The sequence below is a fragment of the Strix uralensis genome, chromosome 4 (assembly GCF_047716275.1).
Source record: "Strix uralensis isolate ZFMK-TIS-50842 chromosome 4, bStrUra1, whole genome shotgun sequence".
NCBI classification, from domain to species: domain Eukaryota; kingdom Metazoa; phylum Chordata; class Aves; order Strigiformes; family Strigidae; genus Strix; species Strix uralensis.
In genome coordinates, this window is record NC_133975.1 from 47,735,912 (window position 1) to 47,752,135 (window position 16,224).

The 16,224-nt window shown below is 38.2% G+C and overlaps 1 protein-coding gene across 3 annotated transcripts in view; it reads right to left on the bottom strand.

The window, feature by feature from the left end:
* The window catches only part of GLRB (glycine receptor beta), a 53,247-nt gene extending 37,345 nt beyond the window's left edge, over positions 1-15,902 (bottom strand). For 2 of the 3 annotated variants that reach the window (XM_074866608.1, XM_074866606.1), the window contains exons 1-4: positions 15,748-15,831; positions 14,296-14,430; positions 3,300-3,406; positions 705-772 (exon numbers count right to left, since the gene is read on the bottom strand). In XM_074866608.1, the coding sequence (XP_074722709.1) occupies positions 705-772; positions 3,300-3,406; positions 14,296-14,430; positions 15,748-15,812 (375 nt within the window). In that variant the 5' untranslated portion in view covers positions 15,813-15,831. The other variant, XM_074866607.1, reaches the window with a different exon arrangement.
* Between the last annotated feature and the right edge of the window lie 322 nt (positions 15,903-16,224).

Below are 16,224 nucleotides of genomic sequence, written 5' to 3' on the forward strand. Positions count from 1 at the left end.
TTTGCTGAAATGACTTCTTATTTTGAAATAGATTTTATTTGCTAAGGAAACAAAAAAAGTCAAAATTGTAATGAGGATTATTTGGTGCTGTTATTGACATGTTGAAATTTTCTGATTTAACTGGAAACACATTTTAAAAACTTCACTCCTCAGTTTATCTCTCTCACACAGTAAATAAACATGACTGAGAATATGGTCATTGATGGTCTACTCCTTTACTTCTCCTCCACGATTTACTGCTATCCTCAGATCTACATAAAATAGAGAACCTGTATGCCTCAGCCTTATGCATGTATGGTTTTTTTCTCTCATATACAGCCCTAGTATTTTCTTTAGTAATCCACCAAGAAACCTACATATTAGCTCACAGGAAGATTACTTAATTCATACTATCAAATGTGTTCTTCCCCTGAACTTAATAACTTATGGAAATAATTGTATTTCTTACATCTTAGAAACCATGGATTTCCTCTCATGTACATCAGATTCTGAAAGCTATAACAATCTATGGACAAATATAGAGTGAAATAGGTTAATAGGTTTATGGCATAAAGCACAGTCAGTCTATCACTAACCCCATTAACTCAATTCTCAGTGTCTACAATCATAACAATAATGTCTACTTTATAGTTCGTAATCCTCAGTCTGAAATTGAATAAGAAAATCTCCATGTGTGCTATATATTAATTCCATCTCAGTCTTACCATAGTTGTCTCTTGAATTGACCCAAAGCTGTTAATGAAGATGTTGACTGCAACATCAACTGGAATTCCTTTAAAAAAAAAAAAAGATTTCCAGTGAACTGCACAATCCAGTAAAGGTACGTTATCCTTCATTTAAAGATCCTTATATTGGTATCAAAATGTGATTTTTTTTTTATAGGGTCATACGACTTTATCTTTTCCAGTTAGTATATACAAAGTTCTCAAAAGCTGTGGTTTAATTTATTTCCACTGAAAGCCAATAGAAATCACAAAAACTTTTTTCAACCTAGTGATAAGAAAACAGAAAAAAAAAATCCTTAGTCCAGAGTGCTAAGCTTCAAGCATTTCACAGATCATAAATCTGAATAATTTCCAAATTCCATGATTTTCTGTTATCACAGAATGCACAATACAGTATTACTTTTGCACACAGTGTAATGGATAGAGGCAATTCACACTTCCAGCAGTGGACACTTTTAACTGTCAAGGTTATAATGATGATCTATCATCCCAAATTACCTGACTATGATTTACGAGGAGACATTTACTTTACTGTAGGAGGATACTTCTTTGTGCAGGTCAAGTACATAACTGTAAAATATGAATACAGGCAGATAAAAATTGTTACGTGCAGCTTTCAGTTATCTAGCCTTGGTGCAGGAGAGTTGGAAAGCTGCTCCATTTCACAGTGGTTACCAATTTGCCAAGAAAAATTTCTAGAAGCCAACAGCTGTGAAGATATTAAGATGGCCTGGAATTTTTGCTCTTTTCCACAGCCAGGATTCCTGTAGTTGAAGAGGGATGGTATGACAGCTGCTACATCTGCCCTCTGTCACCCTGCGGGAACTGATTGGCAGTCATTTAATCTGGTGTTTACAGAGAGTTATCACGAAGCATGGAGAAGTGGCCTGACAGTTGTGAGAACTAATTATGGTCCACGAGTTTTATTTAGCACCTCTGTGTTGAGAGTGTCAGTATGTACACTAGATGCATGTATCTGATCTCATTTACACTGTTACAACTACTTAACTCAGTGGGTTTCTTTCTATTTTCAGCAACAAAGGAGATGTAAGAATATATGAAGACTATTTTGACAGAGTAAGCAAATGCCTCATCTAATAGTTTGCTTGTCTGCAAAAAATATTTCAGTGTACATTTAAGACATAAATTCAAACTCATTCTCTTGGTTCACCAGAAAATCACTAAGATAAAATTTCACTTTTTTAGTTAAACCAGTTTGTAGGGTTTTATTTTTATTTTAAATTAGACCAGTTAAGTGTGATGGTTCTGGTTATGCAATAAGCATAATACTCTATTTAATGTCTGATGCATGTGATAGAGCACCCACCACACTACTAGTACCCAGATCTCTTCCAGATTTGAATAGGAAGTGCCATCCAAGAAAATCACTCATGTGTGAGGAACATTTTAACACGAGCAAACCACTTGTCAGAATATGTTCTTTTTCTTTCGCCTCCCTGTGAGCTAACATTACATGTCCTCCCTTTTTCTTCCATCTTGATTCTTACCAGACTGCTAGCAGGGTTATCAAAAATATAAAGAAATCTGCAACAAGCTTAGTGATTACAAGCTGATTACGCTGAAGAAGAGGTACAGCAGAGGCTGGATGTTTATTCTTTGTGACAAAGCTCAGTGCTGAAAACATATAACTGTGATTCTACAGAGAATAAGAAAGAAGCAGGACACTTGCTGAGAACTGATCTTAGTACATTTATAAAACTTAGTAAAACAGAACATCTGAAAATGGTCTCTTCAAAAGCACAATAAATATAATTTCTAAATTTCTCATACTATTGATATGCATATTAAAATATCCCTTAATGTAGATATAATTAAATGTAAGTTTTAAAATGAAAGAACAGATTTATGTAAACTGCACCAGTGTCTGTAATGTAATAACATTGTCTATGTCTTTTTCCAGCAGGGAAATAATCTTGGTAAGTGTCTTTTACAGCTGTATAAGTTACTAGAGGTTTTCTGCATATGTAAGGAAATCACATTTGCCTACATGGAAGATTCCTACAGCATCTGACTACCAGAGAGACATTTTAAAGTCAGAGAAGGTGTTTAAATTCATTACCTATTTGAAATCCTGGTGTGTAAACTGTATTACTAACATATCTTTAAAGGATTTAACAACTGCATGGTTTCCAAATAGTGATACTGCTGATCCCAAATTTTATAAAGTCATCTTAAAGGATGTCTATAGAGAATTTTGATGCTTTAAAATACTGTAAAGCGGAGATACTACTGAAGTCTAACTAAAAAGTAGGGATAAAAAGACATTTTTAAAATTCTATAAAATCTAATTCTACTTTTAAAAATATTTTATAAAATAATAATAATAATAATAAAGTATCACATACTATTAAGATAATGAAATCCTACCATATTTCTTTTCAGCTCAAAGGGTAAATATCTTCCGCAGTTTCACACTATCTAGGGAAATTTCCATTTAAAAAACACCAAAATAAATTTAGGTTGTGAATATTATCTCTATATACATTTCTATGTGTGAAAAGAGCAGAAGTTAAATTTCAAAGATTAAAAGAAAGGCTGAAATATCTGACAAACCTTTGAAATTAGGCCTTATCCTGGGATCATAACTGAGCAATAACCTATTCAAGATATTGCTGGTAGAATTAACAGGCACTCTTGCAAGGTCTTCAGCTGATTGCTGGCTGTAAAAAAAAAAAGTGCATTAGTTATCATTAAGGCAGAAAAAACTGTGTGCTTAAACTTAAGCAATTTTAAAGTCATTCCATAAATGACATTTCACGAGCAAAATATGTTCAGTATTTTCAGATTCCACACTCTTCCTTTCCTTGTGATGTTTCAGTATTTTTCAAGAACCCATAACAAACGCGAAAGCTCTCCTATATACTCTTAACTGTAATCCTGGGAGTAAACTGCAATTCACTAATTGTTCCCTTCCATCCTAACATAAATATCCAGAGGGAAATGATTTCTTCATCAGTAGAAAGCAGCCACCTGAACTATTTTTAGTGACTGTCAGATTTGGAACATAAGTAAACTGACAGCCACTTGGCAGGTGCCAAACCATGCAGAGGCTTTTGGCAGTCTCCTGCTCTTGCATGCCAGCACCAGCTATTCCACCGAGAGCTGGAGCCATTGCATAATCTCATTGTCAAGTGCTAATAAAAGCTTTGTCACAGAAAACGAGGCCTTGGACTCTCCTCTGGTTTTGTAGGAGGAATTTAAACATCTCCATTTACCTTGCTGTTATTGTGCTGAGTGTTAAATTAAAACCATCGCTAAAAAAGAACCTGTGAAAGGTAAATGTAGCTACAAGAGTAACATGAAATTGAGTGTAATAAAAAGCAATAAGTGTGCATCAGTCCTCACCTCATGTACATTAAGCACCTAGAAGGCTGATAATGTCATGTAAATGAATTTGTATATTGTCTGTAGGACCTGCTCAGTGATGTTTTCCAATTTTGAATCCTGTCTTGTAATCACTTTTCCATCCATTTTATGATGACTGCTGACTTTCTGTCATTATAATTTAGTAACCAAGATGCCATGTAAAAATAAGACAAACACCCTACATAGGCACAAGTCATATGCATCAACACTATTACCTCTAAATGTTTTCCATAATCAGTATCAGCTGCTGTTGCCTCCTTTACCCAGTTTAATTTCTATTTTTCATTATTCTTTCCCATATCAATGTCAGCTTGACAGATCTATGGGTTATTCTTTATAACATCTCAGTTCACTGCTAGTTTTCTTCTCATCCTTCAGTTTCCTTCATGTCCTCTGGGACTTCTGCATTATTCAAACATTTACTGAGGAAAATATTAACTCTCCAAAAGACTTGGCCAGTTTTAACAAAAAGGGTTGTATGAATGTATCAGACCTCCTGATTTTAAGATGTCCAGTCATAGTATCTCCTGTTCAGCATATTCCTTATTGACTACTGGAAAACTAATTAATTAATGTCACCATTGCATGATATCACTGTTTGATTGAAAACTGGAGATGAGACCAGACCCTAGCCCTTGCAGAGTTTTATGAATAACCCCACCTTTAAAATCAACTCTTTTAACTCAAACCCTAAGGGAAACAACAGGATCAACTGAACAAGATCTGCTGACTTGGCAGCATTTACTATGCCTTCACAATGAGATTTAATCTCCTCAGTTAACATTTTACAGCTAAAAGGTTTATAAATAAAACTATGAAGGAGTTCCCAATGATTAAAAAACATGTCAACCATTTATGATAACATAACTGCATTTTATTCTATCATAGTCTCCTTGATACCCTTTGAGCATTTTATACTTCAGAAGCAAAATAATCAGATTTCTGTTTTCCCTGTTGTATTTAGGATATTTCTGAAACCTAAAGCTGCATATCTGTTTAACTATTTGCTTGACATTATACATGAGGGAGAAAAGTATGTCTAAACTCAGCTATGACAGCAAATAACCACTCAACTCCTTGAAATTTCAGACAATTTGCCAGTCATTAGCAAGATTAGTAGGAATTCTGAAGGCTACCCAAAGATGTAGGTACCAAAAAGTGTGTATCCATGAGTATAGCTTAAACTATAACATACAGGACAAAAATAACCTGTGGAGCAGCATTAAGTGGCTTCAGTATATAATTCACCACCCATCTCTTGCAAATGCACTAAAACCTCTGTGACTTTTAATGACCACATAGGTGAACTACTTGTTCTACGAGAACTTATCCAGAGATAAATGGTCCACTAAAAAAACAAGGAATTTTTTAGTTTTAGTAAGATATGTTAACTTCCATTAGCATGTCCTTATTCTGTGTACAATAAACCTCTGCTAATTTAATATTAGAGTGATTAAATAGCAATAGGTATAAATAACTAAAAAAAAACCCATAATCCCTTTGAATAATTGATAAAATCACCTTCAAACAATTCTCCCAGGGTTGTGTTTATAGGTTTTTATAGTTGACTTTGATTGGATCATTATTCAAAAGAACTCATTTATTTCCTGAATTGGTCAGGCAGTTGGACTAGATGATCACTGAAGGTCCAACTGAACTATTGTATTGTATCGTATCATAACATATTCTATTCTATTCTATTCTATTCTATTCTATTCTATTCTATTCTATTCTATTCTATTCTATTCTATTCCTGTAATTTTGACATTTGTGTTCAGTTTTCAGTGATTACCTTTACCAATGAACAGGTTGTTGCAGAAATCAGCTTTGTATGGGTTTTCTTGCAGTTACTACTAATTGGACAATAGGAAAACACAATGTTAAGATTATTTTCCATTTTGTAGCAGGAACAAGACAGAAAAGAATGTTCATTTAACTATTAAAAAGGCAGGCAAACTGTACACTGTATTGTATCTGAAACAAAAATGTTCATGGCATTGTTTCCTTACAAGTTGCTCATCTTAACATCTAAAACATCTACATTAGATGCCTACAGCAATTGTATTTATAAAAGGAGGGTCTTCTTAATGCAAGCAATAGGATTTCTTTCTAAATCATATATGCCCAGTATTAATGAAATATCAAAACCAAACCAAACAGCAACTAATGAACAAACTTAAATCCTATTTTTTTTTTTATTTTCTGGATTATACAAAGAAGTTCATTAAATAGTGATGACAGTAATCTGAGCCACACGGGATAACATGGACACATAAATTAAATACAGATGCTCATAAAATGCAATGAAAAAAAAGAGGAAAGAAGTCTGAGAAACCAAATGAGTGAGCATCAAACAGCAAAAGAAAGCCTAATAGAGCTGACAGGTTTATTTGTCTCGTCAAGTGAGAGGAATAATGAGGTAGTTTCTGAGATCTGAGTTGCACTAAAGTATGTTAATACAAGTATCTGTTGAGGCTTGTTCAAAGGTCATCCATGAACTAGGCAAAGAAGATTTACTCCACTGAGAAGACAGTAATGGGATGAAGAATGGGTGGCAGCACTGCTTTCTGGTAAAGGATATCACATCTTCCACGAGTTGTTGGGTAGTGTTTTGAACTTATACAAGTGTGATGCACACACATTTATCCTCATTTATATAAGAACCAAGTAAAATACAACAGCACTGTCTGTTTTGAGTTGGCAAAAGAAGCACAGAGAGTCAGTAATTGCTATTTTTTAATTTGAATGAAGTGGTTGTAATAGCTACTGGAAAAAAAGTTCTGCTGAGTATCAGTTATATTTTCACTGCGGTCTTTTACAGCATGCTGTCATTGAATTGCCATCATTGAATAGCACTCATGCAACTAAACTTCACCACAAGGACTGAATTTCCTTCAGAGACCCTTGCTGATCAAAATGCCTAAATTTCCCCTGCAAATCAATAAACCATATGTGTAGCTTTTGGTGAGTTAAGAGGTTATGCCACTTTCAGAGTGATAGATGAGCAGAATGACTTAACAAAACAGTGAATGGGAAGGGTTAAGTGCTTGGAGAAACAGGCTGGGACTATTCACGCTACTAAGATATTTACCTAAAGCCACTACCACCCACCCCTGATTAATTGGCCATTCTGGAATGAATTAATGATAGGCAAATGTGCAGACTACATAAGAGAAAAAGAATTTGAGCTGAGATCTCCCTTCCTAAAAGAAGCTGTCTGATTCCCATATAATACTCACACCAGTTGAGAAGTTACTTACCACTTCTTCTTATTCTGCCTACAATTTTCACATTTGTGAAAAGCTGATAACTAGTCTAAGATTTCCCTTAGATTTCCACCAGTTGCTGCATACGTTGTAATTTTAATACATTTATTTCAACTTGCACTGAATGCATGCAGAGCTGCTGGAAAGCATTAGAAAATGGAAATGCAGCAGCATTCTTCACAGTAATTGATGAGTTCTAAGTAAGATACGGTGAATACTAATGGGTAAGGCAACAGCAGTCGCACAGTTGCTAAAAAGGGAATTTAAAACCAAGTAATAGTTAAGCTAGAAATTGCCTTAACAAGAATTTTGTCTAAATAACAATTTTCAAAAAAGCCCATAAAAACCCCAAAACCAAAGTATGTTTTCTCTCTTTCTGAAAAAAAAGAGAAAACAAACAGTATTCTCAAAAGTGTTCTCCAAAGTGCTCTTAAAAGCGAGAAAGAAAACAAAGTACAGTTAGTTTTTCAGCCCGACATCTCTGTGGCATATGACTGACCACTCTCTGGTCTTCTGGTACTTCTGGTATCATTGATGAATAAAAGCGTGACTCTAAATACTGTATTTCACAGGATATGCAGTAAGGTGTCCATCTCCTCTTCCACTGCAGCTGTACACATTTTATCACTGCCTTTGAAGAACATAGTTAACATTTTAAATTGATGTCAACAGATAATTATTTTCATAATTCATTAACCAAAATCAAGAGGTATAGATAAGCATGGTAAAAAGAAGCATATATTACACTTTGTTTAAAATTTATATAGATTCCTTACATTTCTGTTAAGCAAATGTGTCACAAGACATTATATCTCTCTTTGGGTTATCATGAAATTTAGTCTCTCAGTGATCACCGAAGGTACAAGGAGTCTTTATCACAGGAAGTGATACATGAGTATAATTGGAGAAAGGAATTTAAACAGTAATCTACACAAGTGGGAAGGGGAAATTTTGTTGTTATTTTAATTCATCTATGCCCTGATCCCAGTTCTTCAGATTCCATTATGCTGAAGTATTTCTCACTTTGGAAGAGAACATGAATATACTTTTAACTTAGGGCATGACAATCAGGAAAAAAAAAAGCATGTCACAGGGAAGTATTCACACACCATCTTATGCTGCAAGTCCAGACAGTCATGCAGCATGCTTATTCTAGTGCTGGTGCTTGCTTAGAGCTCATAGCTTGGATAATGTAGCATCAAGATTTGCCTTTGCATAGTTCTAGATTGCTGTCTAACAGATAAAATTATATATCCTAACTCACACTGCTCAGGTTATCTCCAACCAAATTTCCTATACAATGCTGAAACAACAGATTTTAGTACAGTTTATCTAGTCTATGTGATGGAAACTGACAATCATATAACATGGCAGTATATACCTGAGAATGATAAAAATAAGTTTTGGGAAACAGTATCTCGCCATACATTGCAAGTACTATTTTCCTGATATAAACAGTGTTCTGATTTGCAGGCATTTGATTTTCTGAGTGCAATAACTCAAAGCATAAAAACAGGTAAATAGAAATTAAAGAGATTCTATATAATTCTTCTGAGTGATGTCTATGATCTCCAGTATGCTTAATAGCTACATTTTCAAACTGTACCTGGTGACATCTCTATTACAAGAGAGGATAATTACGATGCCTCCAATGCAAAGTAATATCACTCAAATTACATTATATCTACAGAACTCTGAATAACTGTTTATGTGCCCTCACAATTGCAGTTGATAGCTAAACACCTAAAATTAGGTATGTAACTTCAGTACCTAAGTTTGGAGGTAATCCAGTGTGGTAAACAAAGAGAAAGTTTCCTTCATAGCAGAATTTTAAACAGAAACCCAGATTGGGCACCTCGAACTGTGAGCCCTGAATTGTGCGGGTGAAATAATTCATCTTTCATCTCCTGTTGTAGGTCGACCAAAGAACATAAGTCTCCTAATGTGGTCATGTAAACAACCTTCCTGAAGTTGGGTGGTGTGAATAGCTCAGTTAGTGTCATTTCTTCAGTTCTTGTCTATCAGAAACCTCTAAGTTCAGCTTTGGTTTCACGTTCAACATTGCCAGGGTTGGACACCTCAAGGAGCTTTTATATGGTATTATGAAGTGCCTTGTTATTCCCAAAGCTTGAAAAAAGCAAGGTGATTCATCTGCCCACCACAGAGACAGATCCCAAACCAGTAGAACCAGGTTAGTATGGTACTTCATCCAGCCTGACTAGTACTGCTCACAGCAAGCTCACAGCAATGCTTCCATTTCTTAAAATTAGCTTGTTTGCTCCTAGCTTGGGCATCTCTGCATCCTACCTAAGTCACCACCTAAGTGACCTTCATGCATAACAGCTGTCCTGTCATGTCCTGATATTGCCTGCTGACATGACACATGTTCAGCATCCAGATGTGTAAGCAGAACTACAGACATTTCAAAATTAATTTATCCACATCAGTTCCTTGTCCCAGTCTTTTTTCCAAATGCAGAAGTACTGAGACAATATATGGATCTTAGAAAAATCTAACTATCTTGTATGGTGGTATAAATGAAAAGTATAAGTGGAGATACATTCTATATAATTTGTCTTTCAAAGATCTGTCTGGTGGAGCTGAGAACAGAATTTAGTTTTCCTTGTACTTAGGTTTAGGGAGTGTAATTTAACCTGCAGATCCACGTATTTTCTGTCTGGAGGTTGCATACGAAATACAAAGTCTGTAACTTTAACACATGGTTGTAGTGTCTCATCACTACAGTGTTCAGAATGGAGTAAACGCTGCCCACTGAGAGGGAGAATTACTGAATGAGAACCAGCCTACCATGCTTAATTACTGTTTTACAAGAGAACTTAGGTTTTGCTTATATAGCTTTATCTGTTACTCCCCAGCATGTTTATTCACTCTGAAAACAAATTCCCAAACCTCCTGGAATGTGGCCCTATCTGTCCAGGATCACGGCTTTCCATGAGACTTACATGCTACAGAATAATTAAACCATTGGCCAACTGCTGTTATTATGGGGCAAAAGAATTTTTATAGGAACCAGTCCTGGGCTCTGCAAGGTACTTATCTTCAGAATGACTGTGAGATGTAACTGCCTCCACAACCAAATTCAGGCTTTTCTTTCAACTTCCTTCCATCTTCTCCCACAAACTGTATCACCCCTCCCATCGGTGCTATTTGACACTCTTACATCTCTATGCCTTCTGTAACACTGTCATAAGCAAACTTCCCTCTCCTTATAAGTTCATTTGTTTAGAGATATTGCAAGTAGTTTTGAGTAGAGACCCTCTGGGCTACTAAGGATTGTGGGGATAACAGCACCAGCTCACACATCATAAAATAACTGAAGTATTTATTATGATGTAACAAAAGGAAAAACATTTTTCAGCAGTGCTCTTAGAAAAAGTCACAGCTAGGTGTCCAGCATGTTTACCAGAAACCGGTATTATGAGGAATTATGAAGAAGTTAATAAGAAGTAAGTAATACTGCTGATGGGTAGTCTATGATCAACAAGGAGATTAAGCGACTAAATACATCTGTAGCTATATCAAAATCATCTGTATTCAGTGTAGTGAATTTCAAAATATGCTTTGTAAACAGAAAACTATAATCCACAAAATTCTTAATCTATTTCTTGAAGAGGTGGACCTGGTTTGGGTTTTTTGTAGTATTTTCCATGGAGACAAAAGGCAACAGTATTTTATGGCACTATGCATCCGTGGAAGCCAGATTCTGAGATTTATGCTGCAATACTCCTTATTATAGGATTTTAAGCCTAATACACCAATTTCTTTGTTAATCAACAAACATTCAGGAATCAGACACAAGTATAATTACTCTATGTTTCATTTGGAAAGCCTGAGGTAAGAAGGAAAATGATCTAAATGTAAAACGTGAACTCTTACATCTGTTCTGAGCAAGCATTAAATCAAAACAAGAACCAAGTGATTAAGCATCAGCTTCATGAAACCGCTCGATAAAAAAGCTTGGAAAAATAGTTTCAGAAATAAATGAAAATAAGATGGCCAGTCAAGCCACTATCGCACAATGCACTGAGAAGTACAGCTTTATGAATAATCACAAGTGAGAGGTTTTGCTCTAAGATACAAAATAGAATTTTCCTAATTAAAGGAAGCAAGTATCTGTTTATGAGACAATAATGAACTTTTTATGGGGTTTCTAATCAGCTTGTTTTCAGCTTATTCTAATAGTAGTTAATTTCATGCCAGAGGGGCACATTTGGCAAAAGGCTTGTATTCTGGAGAGCCATAAAAGGAAAAGCTCAAGTATGCTTGGTTTCCATATGAGCAAATTCATGCTAAAGTCCCAAATCAGTCTTATAAACATCCATTTCTTAACATCAGACTAAGGAACTCAAGCAGTAACATCAGATTCAGCATAAATCTTTCCTGGAAAATTCTTTGCATACATTTGAATTTCATTATAAAGTTTGTACAGAGAAGACTGTTCCTTATGTAATTACTAGTATGGTTTTTTTGTTCTCAGGGAGGCAAAATTTAGCTTTTCACCTGTTGTAAGGAAACAAAAGGCAATAATTTTTTGCAATTAAGCTTTAAATTTTATTGCACCAGTAACTTCTGCAAATTAAAGGTAGATTAAGATTTTAACTTATAAATGTATGTTTTCATTGGGAATCTCTACCATTCAATTTTATACATGTTTCAAGATCCTATTTATTTTCTTTAAAAAAGATACAATGCAGTCTTCTAAAAGATTTCTTTTGTGCTTTACTAGAAAATTTTTCATTCAGCCACTTCCTTTGAGACTATTTTTGGTCAGCCCTTATGGTGTCACTTAATTCCCACTCCACTGCATTGTTTTTTGGTTTGTTTCTGAGGAAAGATTCCTTAGGTTTCTTTCACTGGAAAAAAAATGTTAAGAGTAGGCAGCCTTTTTTATAATGCGGTGTCACCAAGTCAAGAAGTTTTGTAAAGATTATTAAAAAAATGCCAATGATTGAAAGTTTGCCATCACTAGCCTGAGTTAGGAGAGCATTAGATAATTTCTCTGCAAGACAGAAGTGACTTTCATTGCTCATTCACATAAGAGGTCTCCTAGATGTCAGCCACAAAAACAGCAGTCCTGCAACCTCGCTATTATGAGTGGTTATCTCTCAAGCTGTGAACTTCAGCCAAGTAAGATATAGACAACTTGTTCATCATTCAGAAAATCCAACAGGGCATATTGCTACGGCAGTTAATTCTAGCTAGCAACACTGCACATGTGATACATCAGACAAATACTGGATTTGGCTAGCATTTTCACAGAAAGCTTCAACTGGCTGGAACATAAAAGTATCACTTTGAAAATTACAGCATTTATTCAATGCTTTTCAAGTATGTTGGTGATGAATGAGATCATATTTAATGGTTGTAATGTCAACTGGTACGAAAAAGAACAGGGTACCAGGTTCTTAAGAGAAAAACAACAAAAAAAATAGAGCCACTTATCAAGATAAAATGACATCAATGTTTGGAATTCTAATTACGACCAAGTCAAGAACAGGGGGAAATGCTGTCTGCTTTGACAAGGCCATGGAATATCTGGATTCCGCTCCCAGCTGTGTAACTCACTTTCTGAGGACTTCCGTGCTGACGCCTGTCTTGGGAACTATCACATTTCTCTCCTTGCTACAAATCCTCATGGTAGCTCAGACCAAAAGCTCCATTCAGAGTTCAGCTTAAGGATTCAAAGGGGATAAAATGGGTAGGGGTCAATTCAGATAAGTTATGATCACATTTGAGACTTGTATCTTAATGTATTCAAATCCAAAAATACATCTCGTTTTCTAGGTTTGATATAAAAAAAAAGAATAAAAACACTCACCGTATCTAGGGACTTTCTACAAATTTTGGGTTGCAAAAAAACATCAGTGACAATATTTAAAAAGAGTGGGAACTTTTAAAAGTGTTATTCAAACATTGCTTCTGTCTGGTTATTCTACTTCTTTTTTTCCTGTGGAAAAAGTCTATTAATGTTAAACAGCCAGTCTCATCTTCCAGTCTTCTTGTTTTATGGTCAAAGAATAAATGTGTTTTAAATTTGTCTAAACAATTTTATCATTTCAGGCATAGTGCTTTTCTATGCTTATTGGCAATGTATTGTATTCCATCAATCTTTTCCTCAGGTATTTACACCATAACACTAAAAAGATGAGCAAGGCTGGCCAAGAAAATGACAAAAAAGGCACTCACAAATAAAACTTTGCATTGTCCTATGGATCCCAGTCTAAAATGTCGTAGGTATTAGAAAGAGGAAGTATTTTTAACATCAAGTAATCATAGGTCTCCTGAATACGTTCTCTATTCAGCTGGGCAATCTCATATTTTAATTTCTGTATTTTCACAGAGAGATTACTCCGTAAGGGCATGCTTTATAGCAACAGTCAATCCACCTCCATAAAAGTCATAGTACTGTAAATCATTGATGGAAGATGCTGAAGACCTAAGTTCTATTCAACATGCAGTAAGAATATGTGTTGGACAAGCCGTCTCTTACAGAACTAAGCTGACCAGAAACTGAATTTCAGTACAACAGTTCTGCATCCGCCTTGCTTTTCTCAGTACACCTGCACCACGATGCTAGACAGCATAGCACTAGGGGACTACATTACTGTGTCCCCATAAATAGCAAGGCACTGGGTTGGAATCTGCCACAAAGAAAGAAACAATTTACTATGGCTTAGATTTTTCTTGTCATTAAAACAGAGGACCTGATACAGAAGAAACACACTCACTGACAGAACTTAGCTATGATGCTGGTCAAATCCTCTTCCTCCCATTCCCACCCCAAACCACATTGTTTCAGCAGAAGCTTCACCTTCTACTTCAATTGACATGTAATTTCCACTGTTAAAAATACGGCAGCATTGCCGTCATACAAAAGCATAAAAGAAGGAACATACGATGGACACAGATACTGCTTCTTTTTCCCCTTTCCTTTCTTTGAAGACTTCTCTTTGGAATAGACCTCTTCAACCCATAAGGAGAATGAGGCGAATAAGAAAACCGCTAGTAAGAACTTCATCTTGACGAGAAACCTTCAATCACAGGCAAAAGAAAAGAAAGAGGTTTACGTTAGTAGGGCTAGATATGGCAAATGGGAACACATACCTACAAAGAGTAAACAAATGTTTGGGGTTTTTTTTTAAAAAAGTTTGATTTTAGTTGCCTTGGGAGACAGCATCTGTTGAGGTGTACCTCTGATATGGAACCAACTTTGACAATTTTCTGAGAGTCAAGTAGCTTCCCAAAGTTAAGGGACTGACAGTTAGGAACAGATTTAAGGGCAAATTTGCTCCTGTGTGATGAAGAAATAAAAGGCTGCCTAACTCAAAATCCTCAGAAAACTGGAAACAGAATTCCTCACCAAAAATGTCATGTATCAACTGCATTAAATACGGTTAAATGAGACCAACCGGTCATCTAGCAAGAATTGCAAGTCCTCTATGACCCTGCACAGATCAGACAGCAATCATTTAGATGCTAGTTATGAGAAAGGGTTGCAAATTTCATTTTATGTACAGAATTTAAACACAAATTACTATCTCGCATGAAGTATTCTCACTGTGGAGCCAGCACTGAAAGGGCCTTGCAAAGATGACTGAACACAGCCCTCAATACTGAGCTTTATTACATCGTGTTCTGTTTAATATTTTAACTTCTTCTTGCGGGCGGAAGCGCGTACCCCAAAGGCCAGGAGCTGAGCCTGTGTTCAGCCAGAGACGGCCCCACCTGCCCCGGGTCGCCACCGCACGACACCCCAGGCAGTTTCCAGTTGTTCCCCATCCCTCAGATAATTCCCAGGCATTTCCTTGGGCCAGCGGGAACCTCGCACATGCCTCAGCACCAGCTGCATTTTCTACTTTTATTTTATTCAATTTTTTAAATTCTTTTTAAGGAGCAGTGGCTGCCTGTCTCTGCCTCCCCCCAACTCCGGGAGGCACCGGGATGCTTCAGCCCTCCCCCTTCGGGAGCCGCAGCCCTCCCCGGGCGGGAACGGTCACCGAGCTGCCCCGCCGCCCCCTACCCCTCGCCGGTCCTCCTCGCCTCGCCGGCCCGACCCGAGGCCTCCCACCGGCCCCAGCAGCGGGGAGGGAGCGGCCTCCGTGCTGCCGAGCGCTGCCGGCGCACCGTGGGGAGAGCGGGAGGCGGGCCCGCGTGGGGCTCCCCTCAGGCCCCGCGTCCCGCCGCCACCGGCGCTGGCCGAGGTGCTGACGGGGCCTCCCGGCGGGAACGGGCCTCTGCGGCCGGGCCCCGGCTCCTCCGCGGCCCCTTCCCGCCCCACCGAGAGGGGGGACACAGGCCCCTCACCCACACGCAGCCCCGCCACCGCCACGGCCCGCACCGCCGCTCACCGCCAGACGCTCCGCCCCCACCCCCTATCGCGATAAGGCTCGGTGGCGACCAGGCGGCGGGCCATGTCGCGATGGCGGAGCGAGCCCCTACCTCCGACGGTGCCCTCCGCGGCCACTGAGCATGTGCGGTAGCCGCGGCGCGGTGCGGCGCTCGCCCAGTGAGCATGTCCCGGCCGCCCGCCCGCACATGGGCACTGGGCGAGCGGCGTCGCCGGCGGCGGGAGGGCCGGGGGGGGCGGGGGGGGGGGAGCGGGAGGCTCCGACCGGGCAGCGGCCCCCCTCGCTTCCCCCCCCTCGGCCCTCCCGCCACTGGAGACGGGGCAGCGACGGGGCGGCGGGATGTGCGGATAAGTGGCGGCGGGGGGGGGGGGGGGGGGGGGGGGCGGGCAGGCGGGGGGAGCATCATCCGGTCTCTGGCGGTGTCGAAAAATGTCTTAACAGAGTTGGCAGGAACAAGGGAATATTAGCGGAGAGGGG